Source organism: Alexandromys fortis, unplaced genomic scaffold (genome assembly GCF_014885135.2).
Source record: "Alexandromys fortis isolate MF-2015 unplaced genomic scaffold, M_Fortis_MF-2015_v1.1 scaffold_307, whole genome shotgun sequence".
In the NCBI taxonomy this organism is placed as follows: domain Eukaryota; kingdom Metazoa; phylum Chordata; class Mammalia; order Rodentia; family Cricetidae; genus Alexandromys; species Alexandromys fortis.
Window position 1 is genome coordinate 285,724 of NW_026068205.1, and position 19,662 is coordinate 305,385.

The window sequence follows — 19,662 nt, forward strand, 5'->3', positions numbered from 1 at the left end:
TTTATCTTTACATGGCTTCTTTACTCTCTTATTTTAATATTTATTCTTTATTACTTTAATCTATGTTTGTCTTCACTTTTTTATATCACTTTTACTATTTCTTCAAAGACTTTGTCTTATTATTTAATACTATTTACTTCTCTTTATAACTGTCTATACTCTTTTTCTGCTCTCCAAGTGTACATACATTTTAAAAAATATATTGTGTCTCACTTAGCAGTCTTTTTTGTCTGAATATGTCCTATTGTGTACCTGAAATGCTTTTCTGACCAGGAGCATTTTTTAAATGATAAGCAGTGTGATCACAGCTACCCTGGATGCTCTGCCTCTCTAAAACTTTTAATATAGTGGAAGTACATCTATTGCCAACTGTGGGACTGCTAGGTAGGAGCCATGCTCATCCCCTCAAATTTGGGAAGCACCGCACAAAAATACACCTTTATTTTTGTCTTCATAAAAGCTAAATCTGCCATGAAGTACATTGTGTAGCCTGGAAGTATCTCCATGTATGGCAGCAGGGAACTGCTATGTTCTCCTACCTATGTATGCCTAGGAGAACCAATCTTGCTGCTTGCCAAGGTGGGAAGTCTGAGCCATGTGGCTGTGCTCTCAGTTAATTTCTTCCTTACCTGGAGCAAGTGTACAAGCACCTGAATCAAAATGGTGGCTTACCATATGAGTTAGCTCCAAATACTTGTGTGCCATTATGTAAATGAAGACTGCACATTCATTTCCCAACTGTTCAGACTTGAATAATCATATAGAAACTAAAATAATTACAACACTGGCTCAGCTGGCTAGGAATATGCCAATGACTCAGGCATATTCCTAGCTAGCTTTAATGCATTTCTATTAGACTGTGTACCACATGAGGCTGTGGCTTACTGGCAAGGTTCTGGAGTCATCATTTAGCAGCTACATGGTGTGTGCCTGACTCCCATGTTGTTTCTCCCTGCATTCAGTTTAGGAGTCCCATTTAGCTCTATTCTATGTTGCCATAGGCCAAAGTAGCTCCTCTATTAATCAATGGTTATAAAACATATTCACAGTATAATGAGGAGGATTCCACATCACAAGATCTCAGGGCTTTGGAAACCGACTCTTCTTGACCTTGAACTCCATTATTTCATCATGTATTCCCTCCCATCTTAACGTGGAAGCAAATGGATAGTTACAGCTGTGCTGGCACTGAAGATGAGTATTCCTCTTCCCCATAAAAGGCCAGGGTCAACTCAAATTGCCTTTTTCTTCTCTGTGAGGAAAGGTGGATTAACTATAGTATGCATTTCCTATTCTCTGGTCAATTAGTCCATAATAAAACTCCTGTTCTTATGTTCTGAGTTCATAGTGCTTTGTTGTTATCTATCTATCTATCTATCTATCTATCTATCTATCTATCTATCTATCTATCTATCTATCTATCTACTTTAGAAAACACTTCTATTAGATCAGAATGGTCAACCTTCTATTTTATAAATTATTTTTAACTCTCTTCTACTATGATCTTAAGAAGCTTGCTTTGGGATATTTACTGTGAAATCATTGTCAAGCTTTTGGTGACTAGTTCTTAGGCTGTGGATGCCTTCCAACTGGCTTTTGCAAGTGTTTGTAACTATCAAGTTAACCACACTGAGCTCACAAGCACATGACAATTACAAATAATTTATTGTTATCAAGCACAAGAACATCTGACTGCAGAACTTTGTCATCTTGCCCTCTTTCCTCTCTGCCTTCCTGTCATAGTCTTATCAGCCTTTGCTGTAGGAACGCCTTAGCCTACGTAATTTCTGTCCTTACAGCATGTACCAACCTTTAGACTGAGATAAGAAGAGAAAATCAGCCACAGTGTAGGTCACAGTTCAAAACAAAATGTTAAAAATGATGACAGTGTCTATATAGAGATCTGAGTTCTTACCTGGGTTCTTATCTGACTCAAGGTTTTCAGAGGAGGCAGACATTACACAGGCTGTGTGAGAAATAATTTTGAATTCAACTGAGAGTCAGAAAAGGTGAAGTTGGTGCAGGTTTTGACTTTTCCTTATTGGGTGAGTTTGGTGAAGCCACAGCCTCATGAAACACTAGTAATTTGGGTTGGAAGAACAAAGTCTATTTTGAGCTGGGGGCTGACTTGAGTCCCCTTTTTCCTAAATAAGTATTCCAATATTCTTGGAGTGACAAGCTTTACTAAACAACCCACTGTTTTCTGAGCTTCTTTTCTCTTAACTCTTTTTATGCACTGTCTACTTATGGTGTGTTTAAATGCACAGTATTTAAACTGTTAAAATGAAATGTCTTCAATGTATTTCACTTCTTATTAGGATTTTGAGGTTATTCATGCTGGCACATTTCATGAATGGGTTCTTTTTTAAATGATGTGTGGTATGCAAACCATATAAATAGAAATAGTATGTTTTTATTCAGATATTAATAAACATCTAGATTTCTGGTTTGCCTGTTAGAAATAATACTAGTTTTTTCATTTTGTAGATGACCATTGTTCACATGTAAATTAATAAAATAGTTATAGCATTGTTTGATTATGTGTAACATTAATAGCTGTGCCAAAGTCTTACAACATAGTTGCAAGTATTGATTATTTCATCAACTATATATTGCTCTTTTTTAGACAGAATAATAAGTGTTTGCTGGTCTCTAGAAATTTTCTTGCTTTCTATTTAAAAAAAAAAAGATAAGGCAAAGGGCACATGCAAAGTCATTACATTGTTGAGTGCAGAAGGACTTTGTTCTCTATTATCACTGCCCATCCCACTAGGTAATTATAGCACAGTACAGTTTTCTAGTGCAGAGCATATATTACACTTCCCATCATGCATTGACTGCAAATGCATTCATTCCTCTCTTATCTGTTGTACTTAGTTCTTTATTGCATTCTTTTTATGATAAATGCTTTTCTTTTTAAATTTATTAGACTTTTAAAAAAATACCAATCCATATTCCCACTCCCTCCCCTCATCCCATTCCCTTCACACACACACACTCCCACCCCACCCCCATCTAATCCTAAGAGATGATAAGACACATTGCTTTGGGGAGGGTCCAAGGCCTTCCCTACTATATCTATAGTATAGTATACATCTGAAGATCAAAGGATCACAAAAAGGCAGTACATGTAGTAGAGATAAATCCTGGTGCCACTGCCAGTGGTCCCTCAGTCTGCCCCAGCCATGAAACTGTCAACCTCATTCAGAGGGACTAGTTTGGTCCTATGCTTGTTCCTTCCCAGTCCAGTTAGAGTTCATGAGTTCCCATTAGCTTAGGTAAACTGTTTCATTGGATGAACCCATCTTGGTCATGATCTCTTTGCTCATATTCTCATTCTTTCCATTCTTCAACTGGACATTGGGAGCTCAGTCCAGTGCTACTTAAGATGTGGGTCTTTGCCTCTGTTTCCATCTATTGTTGGATGAAGGTTCTATGCTGATATTTAAGATAATCATCAGTCTGACTACAGAGCAAGTCAAGATCAGACCCCCTCTCCTCTATTGCTTAGGGTCTTAAGTGGGGTCATCATTGTGTATTCCTAGGAATTTCCCTAGACCTAGGTTTCAGCTTACCTTATAATGGCTCCCTCAATTAAGATATCTCTTTCCTTGCTCTCATCTCATCTCTGTCCTTCCTCCATCTCAACTATCTCAGTCCCTCAAGTTCTCCTAACCCTCCCTGTCCTCTTTTACCCTCCCTTCTCCTTATGTCCCCATGCTCCCAATTTTGTCAGGCAATCTTGTCTGTTTTCATTTTCCCAGGTGGGCCTATATATGTTTTTCTTTGGGTTCACCTTATTACTTCACTTCTCTAGGATCATGAACTATAGGCTCGATGTCCTTTGTTTTTAGCTAGTATCCACTTATGAGTGAGTACATACCATATTCATCCTTTTGGGTCTGGGTTACCTCACTCAGGATAGTATTTTCTAATTCTATCCATTTGCATGCAAAATTCAAGATGTCATTGCTTTTTTTACCACTAAGGAGCACTCTAATGTGTAAATGTATCACATTTTCTTTATTCAATCTTCAGCTAAGGGGCATCTAGGTTGTTTCCAGTTTCAGACTATTACAAATAATGCTGCTATGAGTGTAATTGAACAAAGGCTTTTGTAGTATGATTGATCATCTTTTGGGTATATCGGCAAGATTGCTAGATCCTGTAGGCTGATTCCCAATATTCTAAGAAGTGGCCATACTGATTTCCAGGCTGGCTGTACAAGTTTACATTCCCATCAGCAATGAATAAGTGTTCCCCTTACTCCATATCCTCCAGCATAAACTATCATTAGGGTTTTTGATCTTAAAAATTCTGACAGGTGTAATATATTATCTCAGAATTGTTTTGATTTGCATATCCCTGATAGTTAAGGATGTTGAACATTTCCTTAAGTATCTTTAGGCCATTTGAGATTCCTCTGTTGAGAATTCTCTGTTTAGTTCAAAACCTCAATTTTTAATTGGGTTATTTAAACTTTTAATGTCTAATTTCTTGAGTTCTTCAAATATTTTAGAGATCAATCCTTTGTCTGATGTGGTGTTGGTGAAGATCTTTTCCTATTAAGTGGGCTGCTTTTTTGTCTTGACTGTGTCCTTTGCTTTAGAGAAGCTTCTCAGTTTCCAGAGGTTCCATTTATTTATTGTTGCTCTCAGTGTCTGTGCTACTGCAGTTATATGTAGAAAGTGGTCTCCAGTGCCCATGTGTTCTAGTCTACTTCCCACTTTTTCTTCTATCAGGTTCAGTGTGGTCGGATTTATATTGAGGTCTTTAATCCATTTGGACTTGAGTTTTGTGCATGGTGATAGATATGGATCTATTTTCATTCTTCTACAGGTTGAAATCCAGTTATGCCAGCAAGATTTGTTGAAGATGCTTACTTTCTTCCATTGTATAATTTTAGCTCCTCTGTCAAAAATCAGGTGTTCATAGGTGTGTAGATTAATATCCAGGTCTTCAATTCAATTCACTGGCCAACGTCTCTGTTTTTCTGCCAATACCAAGCTGTCACATCACAGAAGATATTTATCAGCTGTAGGCATTCTCTGGTAGAGTTTTTGGGGTCACTTTTGTACACTATCATATCATCTGAAAATAGTGAGAGTTTGATTTCTTTTGCAATTTGAATTCCCTTGATCTCCTTTTGTGTATTCAGAACTGTATCCTGGGACCAGTGGCATTTCAGCAGATGCCTCAATCTTTCATCAAACATCAGAATTACTGAATATTATCAGAATAACCAAATCTAGAAATAGTTTGAGTAAGCATGTTTTAAAATTAAAACATTTAGCCTGAGTGTGGCAGCTTACATCTTTATAGACAGCATTTAGGAGACAAAGGCAAGTCGATATAGTGAGTTTGAGCCTAGCCAGAGCTACATTGTGAGACTGTTTGAATAAATATAAACAAACAAACAATAAATAAATCCTTTCTCCAATTCATAACAACTTTTATCAAAGCAGTATTTTTCTTTAAAAATTGGTGATAAGTACAGGACAGTTTCAGATTCTAAAGTATTTATCAGTTTCATTTATCATGCTTAAAGTCTACTTAAGTTTATGTCATAATTGCCTTTGTAAAAAACTATGTGCTCAAAGGTAACATATTCAAAACTGATGAGGAGAGGTTAATGAATCACCCAGACAGGTTGGGCTGAGCTTCTGAAATGTATATTAGAAACAGCACATGCATTACAAGGTTCTTTCCCCTCCCCAGCGCTTCAAGTTAGAAATTTCTTGCTGAATTCAGTTGAGTCTCTTCCTTTGAAGCAAAGGTTGAAGAAGCATTCATGTGCATATTAAAGAGAGACCTCACTACTCCAGACAGCCTGCAAGAGGTAAAAATAGGTATGTATTTTAATACAACTTGATTTACACTAGAAAACAAAAAGGAGATTTGCCAAGGACCCTGAGAGGGACTAAACCTCTTATCTATTATCCTATCAAGGTGGGTATCTGTAGAAGTGGAAATGCTTAGAGGCCTCTGGTATATTAGTTACTATATCAGAGTATAAAATACTCAAGTATTTTTGGGCAAGAGAAATGAACGATAAATTAATTACCAAATCCTGATATATGGTTTTGGTTCTTGATTGAGTTGCATTTGCTTTTTTAGGTTTTAGTTTTTGTTTGTTGTGAGTGCGTGCGTGTGTGTGTTTGTGTGTAGTTTACTAGGTCACTTTCTATCTGGTAATTTGCACTCTGGTGAGTTACTGGAAATAGCTGTAGAACATGATCCTTAGGTCCCAGAATGAAGCAAACTCTTAACAGCACAGCTTTCAATGTGCACAGCTGAAGAAGATCCCTGTGGGACTGGAGCCTGGGGTTTGCAGATCCAGTTGATTCAAAGGAAAGGTGGAGAGAGGAGGTGCAATTGGAAACTGAACCCCTACTCCAGCAAGTTCTCTGGCATTTCTGGTTTATGCAAGTTATGGAAACAAGAAGTCTTGTGGAATTTCTGTTAAACTGTCTTCTGTATTTGGAAACTATCTGTTTTATTCTTGCATTTTTATTCCCTTATTCCCTCTTCCTTTACTTCAAATTTTGTTTTCTTGCTTGTTTGTTTTAGTGAAATAATATGGTCTCCCTGGAAAATGAGGAATGTAGGTGTTTTTCAGTTTAGTCAATTAGTCCCATATCTGAAACCATTTTCTTCTCCACACAGAAATGCATACACACTCCATATTTCTGTGAGGCAAGTTAGCCCAGGCAGAGAATTTACCATACTATTTGTTTCAATTTTTGAATATTTCTCATATTTTCCATAACAAATATTTAGGGTTTAATGTTTTTTAGAAAAACAAGTAAGAAAAGGTCAAAATAAAAGCCACATATGCATGCAAATAAATACATAACTTTCAGAGGTTTGGGGAGCTATTTAAAGGAAAAGTTGCTTATCGACTTTATTTAAATAGAAAGCCATTATGGAAATCTGTATGCATTAAATTCAAAGGACATCTTTGTTAAATGTTCAGCCAAAAGAAAAAAAAAGGTTGAAAAGTTTCTAAGGAGCGAAAATCCAAAGAATATTACTATGTTGACCCAGTAACTTTGGGGACTCAAACATTTAACAAGTAGCTCCATAAGAGAACTAGATAGGTTCAGAGAAAGAGGGGAAAACCTGGCTTTGTCCAGCATCCTAAAGAAATAGAAAAACAGAACAGAATATCTCAGATTTTCTGATTTAGAACTCAGAAAAGCCAGTGAGTTTCACTGACTGCTTGGCTGCAGTTCCATAGTTGATCACACAGGGTGGAGTTTCAGGAAAGGACAAACACATCTCAGTAGAGAAAGATTTTCTTCTGCCACCTCTTTACCACGGTTTTAGGTGGATTAGCCTTTCTAAAAGGTGATCTCTTGGCCAGGTGAGTGCAGGCCCAACAGGACAAACTATTATCACAGGATACAATCGTGTGTCATGTCTACCCAGGACAAGAATCAGATTCTGTTCATCTGAGAGGATGAAATACACTTTAGGGGAGCACTGATATCTCCAGTGGCTTCAAAGGCTGCTGTAATATTCCCTGCTCAAGATAACCCAAAATTATTTACATTATGGGCTAACCCTGAGGAACTGATATGGTGTGTTTCTGCTAGGAAGATCTAGGGAACCATTTCTAAAGCTGCTCAGCAGACATGTTTAGTTTCAAAATATAGCCTCATACACAGCATCCAAGCAGGGAGCTCTCTTAGAAGAAAGGAAACAGAAACTTAGTCACTTATGACCTCTGGACTGTAAAAAATCAAACACATTTCCTGTTTCAAGAGGAACTGTAACTGCTCACCCTTGGGACCTCTGCTTCTAAATGAGCCTGACGCTTTTCTGTCTCCTGTCCTCCTCAGCTTAAGCATCCTTGCCTCTGTCAGATTTTTTCTTAGTGTAAACTGAGACTCTCTGTTTTCTTAAGAGTTTTGTGAATATGAGCAAAATGTGGTGGTTAAAGTCAGCTGAAATTTTTTAAAAATGTAATTTATATTCAGTAAAATTTATTCTTTTGTTGTATATTTCCATGAAATTTGCGAACATATATAAACAAGAAGTCTTCATCACAATAAAGATAGAGACCTAAACCCCACCCCAAGCTCCGTATGCCCTCCTGTAGACACTCCTCTTCTCTGTACCCAGCCTATGCCATCCTTGTCTCTTTTGCTCTTACACTCTTGATTCTCCAGAACATCAGGGAGATGGATCCCTACAGTAGTAAATGCATTGGAGATTCATCCACAGTGAGTTCAACAGCTGCATGTCCAATATAAACACAGCTGGCTAGAGTAGAAGAGATTCCAGAGCACGATTGATGAGGGGTATGAGCTGTGAATTCAAAGTATGCATCTTAAGTCCGAATAGAAAAACAGGTCAGGAGAAAACTAACAGGAAACTGGTGGGTAAGAGAATGAGCAGAAAGAGAGCAGGTGGGTAGCAGTAAGAATTTCCCAACAGAAAAACTCTTATCTGTGGTCAGATTCTCAAACTAAACTGCAAGCGGGGCTAAGTGGAGCTTTATTGTTGTTTTGGATTTTGGTGGTGATGGCAGTAGTTTGGGCAGGGGGTGCCATTTAGAAGTCAGAAGACAACCATGTGTATTTTGTTCTCTCATTTTACTTTTGTGCATATTCTAGGGATTGAATTTAGGTCACCAGGATTGAGGTGCAAGCACCTTTACCTACAGCCATCTGGCTGACCCAAGGGAAACTAATTTTAAAATGCTTTAAGAGATAGTTGAGCTGTCCAGCATGTTCTGTTTTAGGGGCCTCTGGGAACAGCAGGTTGAGAAACTTTTAACCAGAATAAGAATGGACAGGTGTAAGCACAAAGTCCAGTTTTCTTTTTCAATAATTTTCACCAGTGCTGAGTAAAGTTGCTTTACTTTGTCACAAGTTCAGAGACCTTTGAATTGTTGCAAATTACAGGGTTAATTCATAAAATTACTGTAAATACAGGCAAGTTTTTATGTAAACACAGGTACTTCCTTTAGATCCAGAGCATGAGGTAACTGTAAACGAATTTTAACAAAATGCTAAGGTGTATTTCAATGATTTCCCCAAAGCTTAGTATTATTAAACATATTGGATGCATATATTTACTATGTAAGCATCATTTTATTCCATAATAAGGCACATTTTTTCTTAAAAACCAATTAAAAACCAATGTATGTTTACAGTAAGTGTGCACATGTAATGCAGGTGGGGAAATGAACAATTCTTAGGTAGAGAAAGGATAAAAACTCTTCTGCATATGATGCTCAGACAGTGGATTTTTATGGTGAGACTCACAACTCATCTTGTGTATTATCACTGACTCAGATCACAGACCCAAACACAGAGCCTGAAACTTAAGTCAAATTTGAAAAACGTGAAAAGTATTTTTGTGGACAAGAACTTGTCTCAGGCAAAGATTTCTTGATTACAATAATGCTTTTCCTACAAACCTGGTGGGTAAAATGAATGGAAATAAATTGCACTTAGTGCAATGAATACTCTGCTCTGGTCCGTAAAAAGGAACAAAAAAATAATCAACTCTCAGGAGTTCTCTCTCTCTCCTTTCTCTCTCTGATCTCTCTCTCTCTCTCTCTCTCTCTCTCTCTCTCTCTCTCTCTCTCTCTCTCNCTCTCTCTCACTGTCTCTCTAGCTATCTTTGTTTCCCTCTGTCTCTTCTGTGTGTGTGTTTCAAAAGAAATTGTACTTACAATGTATTGTGAGTTTTTAATACTTAATGGAGAAATGACTCAAAGATTAAGAACATTTGTTGTTCTTCCAGCAACTGACTGTGAGCATGTTCCATTGAGTGTGCAATTGTGCATTTGGCAGTGCTGTGAGAGCTGCAATCCTTACACATTTGTTTGCATTTGACAATTGCTAGTGTATGAAAATGCAAATTATTTAGTGCACTGACATATTTTCCTGAAGTATTATAAACTCATTCACTACTTTCAGAGCCCTTTGAATAGACTCCTTATAAATGTATATATAGGTATATCCATGTGTTGTAATATGAGCGGCGGGGCTGTGGCCCCAGCACCCCGGCCGCCTGCTAGCTTATGCCCCAAAATAATTACATGGACACTGTATTCTTTTAAACACTGCTTGACCCATTAGCTCTAGCCCTTACTGGCTAATTCTGATATCCCGATCAACCCATCTCTAATAAACTGTGTAGCACCGGTCTTACCGGGAAAGATTCAGCATGTCTGACCTGGCGGCTTGCTTCATTGCATGCGACTGCCCAGGAGAGGGGAGCATGGCCTCTTTGCTCCAGAGAGCAGAGTTGTCCAATCTGAGCTCACTTCCTCTTCCTCCCAGAATTCTGTTCTGTTTACTCCACCCACCTATGTTCTAAGCTATGAGGCCAAGCAGTTTATTTATTACTTAACCAATGAAATCTGTGTATAGTTACATGCATTTTCCACTTTTGTGGGTATATAGTCTTTTGTAGTATAACATAATGATTTTCCGGATTTCCTGTGTTTGTTGTTATGTCCCCTTTTCATTTCTGATTTTGTTAATTTGGATATTCTCTCTCTATCTTTTGATCGATTTGGATTAGGGTTTGTCTGTCATGTTTATTTTCACAAAAAAAAAAAACAGCTCTTTGTCTCATTTATTCTTTGTACTGTTTTCTTTGTTGCTATTTTATTGATTTCAGCCCTCAATTTGATTATTTCCTCTCTTCTACTTCTCCTGTGTGAGTCTGCTTCTTTTTCTTCTAGAACTTTCAGGTGTGCTGTTAAGTCATTAGTATGAGCTTTCTCCACTTTATGTAGGCACTTAGTGCTGTGAACTTTCCTCTTAGCAACACTTTCATAGTGTCCCATAGTTTGGGGTACATTGTGCCTTCATTTTTGTTGAATTTTAGAAAGTCTTTAATTTCTTACTGTATTTATTCCTTGACCCAGGGGTGTTTTAATAAAGCACTGTTCAATTTCTAAGAGTTTGCAGGTTTTCTGTGATTAGTGCTATTGTTAAATTATAACTTTAAACATGGTGATTCAATAAGATACAGAATGTCTGTTAATTCCATTTGATCCATGACATCTGTTAGTTCCCTTATTCCTCTCCTAAGTTTCTGTCTGATTGACCTGCTCAATGGAAAAAGTGGGGTATCAAAGTCTCCTAATATAATAAGTGTGTGGGTTTTGATGTGTGATTTAGGTTTTAGTAATGCATCTTTTACATATGTGGGTCCTCTTGCATTTGCAGCATAGATATTCAGAATTGAGACTTCATTTTGATGGATTGTTCCTGTTATGAGTATAAACTGTCCTTCTCCATCTCTTCTAATTGATTTTAGTCTGAAGTCTATTTTGTTTGAAATTAGGATAGCTACATGTGCTTTTCTCTTAGGTCCCTTTTATTGGAAAATCTTTTCCCAACACTTTTCTCTAGGTAACGTCTGTCTTTGAAGTTGGGGTGTGTTTTTTGTATACAGCAGAAGGGTGGATCCTACTTTTGTATTCATTCTCTTAGCCTGCATCTTTTTAGAGGTGAATTGAGTCCATTGATATTAAGAGATATTAATGACTAGTGATTGTTAATTCCTGTTATTTTTCGGTGGTAGTGTTTGTGTGTTTTCCTTCTTTTGGTTTGCTGGTGAGATTATCTGTTGCTTCTGCTTTTGTTAGCTTCCTTGGGTTAGAGTTTTCCTTATAGTGCTTTCTATTGGGCTGTATTTGTGGATAGTTATTATCTAAATCTGATTTTGTCATGGAATATCTTGTTTTTTCCATCAATGATGATTGAAATCTTTGCTGGAAATAGTAGTCAGGGCTTTCATCTGTGGTCTCTTAGTGTGCAGCTCATCTGTCCAAGACCTTATGGCTTTTGTGGTTTTAATGGAGAAGTCTGTTTTAATTCTGATAGGTCTTCCTCCATATGTTACTTGACCACTTTCCTTTGCAGCTCTTTAAATTCTTTCTTTGGGCTTTATGTTTTGTGTTTTGATTATTACATGGCAACGGGAATTTTTTTTTTTTGGTCCACTCTATTTGGTTGTCTGTAAGTTTCTTGTGCATTCATAGGGATCTCCTTCTTTGGATTGGGGAAGTTTTCTTCTATGGTTTTGTTGAATATATTTTCTGTGCCTTTGAGCTGGAGTTCTCATTTTTCTACCCCTATTATTCTTAGGTTTGGTCTTTCTATAATGTCCCAGATTTCCTGGATGTTTTGTGTTAAGAATTTGATGGATTTAATATTTTCTTTGCCCATTAAATCTATTTCCTCTATATAATTTCAACAACTGAGATTCATTCTTCCATCTCTTGTATTCTGTTGGTTATGCTTGCCTCTGTAGTTTCCATTCATTTACCCAGATTTTCCATATCCAGAATTCCCTCAGTTTGTGTTCTCTTTATTGTCTCTATTTCAGTCTTCAAGTCTTGAACTGTTTGTTTCACCTATTTGATTGTTTTTCTTTGAGAGATTTATTGATTTCTCACAATTGTTTGTTTGTCTTTTCCTTCACTTCGAGGAAGCTTTTTATTTCTTCTTTAAATGTCTCCATCATCTTTTAAAGTTACGATTAAAATTGTTTTCTCCTGCTTCTTCTGGGTTAGGATAATCAAGACTTTCTGCTGTGTGATCACTAGGTTTTGGTGTTAGCGTTTCTTTTTAGGTTGTTGGATGAATTCTTCCAATGGTGCCAAACCATCTCGTCCTTCAATTGGTGCCAGCAGTGTCTTCATCTTGGTTCAATCTAGCAGTGGCTGTTTATTTCTTTGGGAACTGTTCTTGGTCTGCTCTGTACTGTCAATGTCTGCATCTCAGGAAGCCACTGAGGTTTCTCTTGGCCCTCTCTCTTGGTTTGCTTTCTTGACTGCTCTCTTGGTTTGCTTTCTTGGGCTGCTCTGTGCATTCACAGCTTGTGCTTCAGAGTTCCCCTCTTGGTCCTCTCTGTGTAGGTGCAGCATGTGTTTCAGCATTCCTCTGAGGTTGCGGGAGGGCAGGGTGGGATAGGAGGGTTTGAGGACAAAGTGGTACTTGTAGCTTTCAGGATCTGATGGATGTGATAAGAGTGTTGGAGCAGTCTACCTGTAGGAAACTTGTCTGTTGGCTGGCTAGAGAAACCAGTTCAGGTGGGGTAGGGGCCTAGGGTTTTGCCACAGTGTGGAGGTCTTAGAGAGTGGGGTGTCCCACCAGGTGGGTGGTCACTCACTTCTTGGTTCTCTCTGTGTATTAGCAGGCTGCATTTCAGGGTTCCACTTGAACTCCTTACTCTTAGGCCTCCACAAGAACCACAGTACTGTGCTACCCCATCTGGCACATTGATTTTAATTGTTGTTGTTATTATTATTATTATTATTATTATTATTATTATTATTATTATCCCCTTGGTTCTAACCAGGTCTCTTCTTACAAAAAATAAACCTAAACTATGGGTAGTGTTACATTGTTTCTTTTTCATGTTGTTCTTCACTATTTCTGTTTCTTGCTTCTTCACTGGTCAACTGAAAAACTCCTCAGGGAAAGCTCTGTTTTCCATTTCTCTAGCCTTCTATGGGCCAAAGACATCATTTCTGAACCAGGACCTTTTGAGGGGGGCATTTCCAGGAGAAGAATACAAGCCAAATATACACTTGATTCTGGATAAATGTATCTTTTACTCAAAGGGTCTTGAGCTTGATATTCTCATATTTATAGTTTTAGGTAAAGAGCTCCAAGGAAAATGTCTCAGAAATGTCTCCCCTGATTCTCCTGTTTGCTGCAGCTATATAGTGATCATGGTTCTCGCTGTAGCTGTAATTGGACTTTTCATTGCTTTGTCTGGTAAGTGACACATTCTCCAAATTCTAAAACGTCCTGTCCACATTCACATAGTCAGTTATACTTATTGATTATTGTGAGCTGTGTACTTTGGGAAGGGCTCTAGTTAAACACACTGGAAATTCCTCAATTTCTCTTCTCTGGGAACTTAGGGTCTAGCAGGAAAATGCAGAGAAGGATCAGCACAGGACGTGGTGTACACAGGAGACCAGGCTCAGTCTCTTTGGAAAGATGATATTATGCAACCTCTAAACAGAGATGGAGGAGACATGTGTGCACCTGGGGGAACTACTCAAAGCAGAGACCAAAGAGAAGAAAACTCAAAGGAGAAACCTCAAGAAGGTTGCTGCAGCTGACAGAAGTGAGGGCAGTGAAGAATAATATAGTAGGGGAAGGTACAGAACCCCCATAACCATGGTTTATGTTAACATTTTCAACAACGGTCTGAAAGTATCAAATACAAAGTTCCAGAATATGATTCCTAAGCTTTTAGTTGTATACTGTTCTGAATATTGTGATAAAATATTTTATAAATTTGCTGCAATAACTAGATCAAATGTTCCATGATATAAATATATATTGGATTTTTGAGACAGAGTTTCTCACTGGGAACCAGACTGGCCTTAAACTTGGAGAGCCACCTGCCTCTGAATCTCAATTGCTGAGATTAAAGGTGTTCACCACCACCATCTGATATTATTTTATGAAATCAAGTTTAACCACACTAAGGAGTAACACACATGTCTAAACAGAACAAACATTTCCCAACAAGTTTTGGTCAGTACAACCTAAACTACCATGTAGTTCAGAAAAAAGTCAGATAAGAAGAAATGATAGTAACCTCTACTGTTCATTCCATTTGTCCCTTTCATTGAAAGCTCTTGGTACTGAGTATAAGAACTGGGAACAACTATAACAAAGTCCATTTTCTAAAAATAATTAGAGAAGGTCATTTCCGGTATTTGATATTTCACTTCAAAGATCTTTTTTTTTTTCTTGAAACTGACTAGACCTTTGAAAGAGTGGCAGATTCCTTCTGATTTGTTAATGGAAGAAAATAGTAAATGTGTGACAAAAAATGTCTGTTATTCTTCTAAGCTGTCCTTTGAACCCTTGCTACATTCAGAGAATCTTTCATATATATATATGTATACACACACACACACACAAATATTCACATACACACACGTGTACACACATAGACATATATAGACATGATCACTTTATTATTATAGACTCACAGACAAACATATCACAGAGCTGCATTAAAATCACTGCTCAAAGACTCATCAGGTCCCAAACCCAATGTATCTCATTGACATTCCACAGAGTTAGAATAGCCATTCTGAAGCCATGGAGCTTTGGCTATGGTTTTAGACTTTCACTGTCAATTACATTTTTATCTTATCATCTCCAAAAATAAGAAAAGCTGTCAGAACTGAAACAATGAAAACTATTATTTTTATAACCCTTTTCATGGCTTATGGGCTGGTGCAAAAGAATTGTCTGTATTCTGTCAATCATGTTTTAAATAAATGCTGATTGGCCAGGAAGGAAGTATAGGCAGGTCAACCAGACAGGAAGCAGAGGCCAGGCGATGAGAACAGGAGAATTCTGGGAAGGAGAAAGCCCATTTCTCCCAGTCCAACCCAGACCACTGAAGAAGCAACATGTGGCCTGCCCTGCTGTGAAAGGTACAGAGTCATTTGGCTAGCATACATAAGAACAATGGATTAATATAAACTACAAGAACTAATAAGAAGACTGAGCTAATGGGCCAATCAGTTTATAACCTAATGTAGACTCTGTGATTTTCTTTGGGGCTTTCTGGCTGTAGGGACCCGGGCAGGACAGAAACCCCAACAAGCAGACCCCTTCATGTTACAATGGGCCCTTGGCTGCATTCCATCCTTCCTTGTCACCCTACACCAGTCTTCCTTGTTCTGTTCTCTAAGTATTGTACCATAGCCAACCTCACACTTGTTTATACTGTATGTCACAGACTGGGATTGCATGTGACAGAGTACATGGGATCTCTTTCTTCCTCAATTTGAGTGACATCTCTTGGTATTATACTTTAATAGTCTATCCACTTTCCTGAAATTTTCATTTTTTTATAGTTGAATAACATTCTGTTTTTTCCATGTAACACATCTTCATTAGTTTCACTCATCAGTTGATGGACATGTAGGTCAGGTACATTTTCTTACTATTGTGAATAGGGGAGCAATAAATATGGATTAAAATTTTCTGTGGTAGGATATGGGGGTTGCTTCTTGTATGTCCAGGAGTGGCAAATCTTAGTCACATGGCAAGTTTAATTTTTAGTTTTCTAAGGAACCTCCATATTGGCTGTATCAGTTTGTATTTCTACCAGAAGTAAATAAATGTCCTTATTTCTGCATAAGCTTCTAAACAAGTTGGCCTTGAACTCACAGAAATCTGCATGTCTCTGCCTCTCAAACACTGAAATTAAAGTCATGTCACTACAGCCCAGCATTGTTGGCAGATTTCTTACTGATAGCCATTCTGATTGGCTCTAACAAAAGCCAGCATATGTTTATATACATTTAATTGTGTAATAGAATTATAGGAAGCCCACTACCAAAATTTAAATATGGAAAAAGATATTTTGTCCATGCCATGTTTTATAGGCTGGAATTTCCTCATAGTGAAATCCAGATAAGTGAGGAGTTTTCTTTCTTTGGTCAAGAATAAAAGAAGAAAAAAAAGAACTTATCACAGAGTTACTTGCAAATCCATGTTTATTGTTCCCTATTTGCAATAGGAAGTAAAGGAAAGTAGAGATGAAAGCTTCTGTCCCACTCAGTCCCACAGCCATTCAGTCCCAAAGAAAAACACAGAGGCTTAAATTAATTATAAATTGTTTTGCCTATAGCTCTGGTTTATTAACTCACAGTTCTTGTCTATGTTTAGCCATGTGGCTTGTTACCTTTTTTCATTAAGGCATTGTCATCTTGTTCCCTTTGCATCTGGCTGGTGACTGAATTTCTGCATTTCTTCTTCCCAGAATTCCTTTAGTCTGGTCACCCCACCTAGACTTCTTGGCTGGTTACTGGTCAGAGTTTTATTAAACTATCATGAGGGACAAATCTTTATAGTGTACAAGAGCATTATCACATAGTATTCCCCTTTTTTCTTTATAAGAGCTCTGAATCTAATCTCCTTTACTTAGTTTTTTCCGACCATTATTCCTAACAACTTGTAGTCAATACTCTAAATAAAGAGTTCCAATTTGTAGAAAGGTGCTGATAATTTTATGAGGACCCAAAGAAAATTTAGGATTATGGTCAAGTCCAGACTGGAGTACTTTATGAGGATAAGTCATCTCAGCCAGACATCTTGAGGCTGTTCTGGATGCAGAACTCAGAGGAAACTGCAACCGACGTGCTCTGAAATGTTGGATCATCTGGGCCATTAGTTCCCACTGAATATTTTTCAGGGGTCTTCCTTGATCAAACCTTATTTTTTAACCCAGAATGAATCCACAGCCTTTCATTTCCTGTGTAAACAGAAGGAAAGCCTCTTCTCCAAAATAACATATCTTTTGACTTAAATTTTCAAGTCAAGACATTTTCAAAATATATAGGTTGGATTAATCCAGCAGTCTTTATAAGCAAATGTCTTATTCATGACACTGTCTGCATTTTAGTGAGCAAAGAAAACACAGCCATTTCAGGACCTGGACCTTACTATTCCACATGCCCAAATGACTGGATTGGATTTGGAAACAAATGTTTTTACTTTTCTGAAGATGTAAGAAATTGGACATTCAGTCAGACCTACTGCATGGCACTAGAGGCCCATCTTGCTCTATTTGATAGCCTTGAGGAGCTGGTAAGAAAGGGTCATGAATTGGTTTGTTGTTTGTTCTATTGAATATGCATTGTCTTAATATAGAGATCTTAAAGGAAGAATCCCACCTCAGGCAGTTGGGGCATATGGGGAGCACATTAGTAGTGTGATGCCAATTGCTGATGCTATTGCTTCTAGTTTGGGCACCAAGACATTCCAAAGACATACTCTAATATAGTGCTCATTGTAAAACCTGATATACCTGGTGGTCGTGTAAGTATCCCTTGAAACTCTCAGGCTTTGCATTCTGAATATGGCAACTGTTAAAAGCTGCAAGGATATTCTTAATAACGGACTTTCCCAGTCACCATGGAATAGGTGGCCAGCAATGTGTTTTAGGTTATGAGTGTAAAATATATCCTCTGAGAACTGGAAATTATTGTAGCTCCAAAATCAATGACCCTTAGCTGCCATCCCTAGAATAGGCTGTAGATTAGAGATACTCAGTGGTCACCTGAAGCTGAGAGACACATGCATTTGTTTTCTATGTTTTACAACAGAATTTCCTGAAGAGATACAAGGGAACTTCTGACTACTGGATCGGCCTGCACAGAAAGTCGCCAGATCATCCTTGGACATGGACAGACAACACTGAATATAACAATTTGTATGTTTTTTAGATCACTTTTTTTTTCTACTGTGATCATTTGTTGTGAAGTGTGTTTCTTGTGCCTATAAGAGATTGATAACTGTGCCATGTGACTCCAACTGTACTGAAAAGAAAGAAATACAAACCTTCTAAGTGGAGGAGTGGCCCAGAGGTAGGGTGTGTGCTTGCGTGCAGAGCCAAATTCAAACAACTTCCACATTCCTACAAATTTAAATCCTTTGGATGTTCTCCCACTTATTAACCATAAGTTTCAAAGCATTTTCTTAGTGTGATTTCACTCAAAATCTTTAGCATGATGATGGCACCTGGGCTAGATATTGTCTGCTCCATCACCAATCAAAAATTTTCCTTGAAAAAAAATGTAAAAAAAAAATTCCTGCGCAGTTAGAGCTCTGAAACCCCAGGAAACCACTGCAGAACTGCTGGGTTAAGGCTTGTCAGACAGCTATTTGCACAGCTGCAACTATTCACAGATGCAGAAACTCAAAGGACATTGGGAGCCTCCTCTAAAATCTCATCATCAAATAACACTGAGACAGCTTTCAGATGAAAGAATAGCTCTTTGAATGGAACAATAAAACACAGGCCAAGTCACATCCATCATTAAAGACCTTTTAGTAATTTAATAAGAAATGGGTTTCCCCCTGCTTTTATATATGTGTAAAATGTTTCAAGATAGAACTGAAAATCATCCTCAGTGATGCCACCCATGGATGGCAGCAGTGCGTCTGCACATGACAAAAAGAGCCAATCAAATGCCTTTGCAAATGATATAAGACTCAACACGAGCAAATGACAAAAGTGTGGTGTTCAAGTCAAACCCTGAGCATGTAAAAGTTCCCAGGTGCAAAACTAGTTCAGGTGTTTGAATGTAATATGGCCTGTATGGAAATTATTTTGTCTGTTTTTTGTTTTAGGGTTCTCACCCAAGGAAGCAGAGAATATGCTTACCTGAATGACAGTGGGATCAGCAGTGCCGAGGTCTACACACCTAAGAAGTGGATTTGTAGCAAGTACAGCAGATATACTTTACAAAGCCCAGAAATTGTAAACCCAGGGTAGGAAATATGCCAAAGCATGCCTGATAAACAGATGTTCTGTGACCTGTTATCTACAGTTGCGACTCCACCCTGATCTTCTAAAATCATCAAAATCCTTCAATAATATATGTTGACACCAAAAATGAAAACTCAGAGGATCAAACATAAGGGAAGTGAGCATGAATGATTTTAAATTAAAATAGGTGTTTGGATATAAGTTAGTATTCATATCTTAAAACTTAAAATACAATCATATCTGTATTAGTGAGCTTAACCTTTAGGAGCAGATATAAATTTTTCAAATTGGTTTATGTATTGAAAGCATGGAACCTAAAAATGTGGGAAGACTAAGCCCATGGAAATGATTCAATAACCACAA

General features: G+C 37.7%; 1 protein-coding gene across 1 annotated transcript in view; it reads left to right on the forward strand.

Moving 5' to 3' along the window:
• Positions 1-19,305, forward strand: part of LOC126493229 (C-type lectin domain family 2 member E-like) — a 36,103-nt gene extending 16,798 nt beyond the window's left edge. Inside the window, exons 2-6 of the mRNA XM_050130164.1 lie at positions 5,772-5,849; positions 13,641-13,760; positions 17,431-17,615; positions 18,134-18,240; positions 19,161-19,305. Coding sequence (XP_049986121.1) covers positions 5,772-5,849; positions 13,641-13,760; positions 17,431-17,615; positions 18,134-18,240; positions 19,161-19,305 — 635 coding nt within the window. The remainder of the gene's footprint in view (positions 1-5,771; positions 5,850-13,640; positions 13,761-17,430; positions 17,616-18,133; positions 18,241-19,160) is intronic.
• Positions 19,306-19,662: the final 357 nt, after the last annotated feature.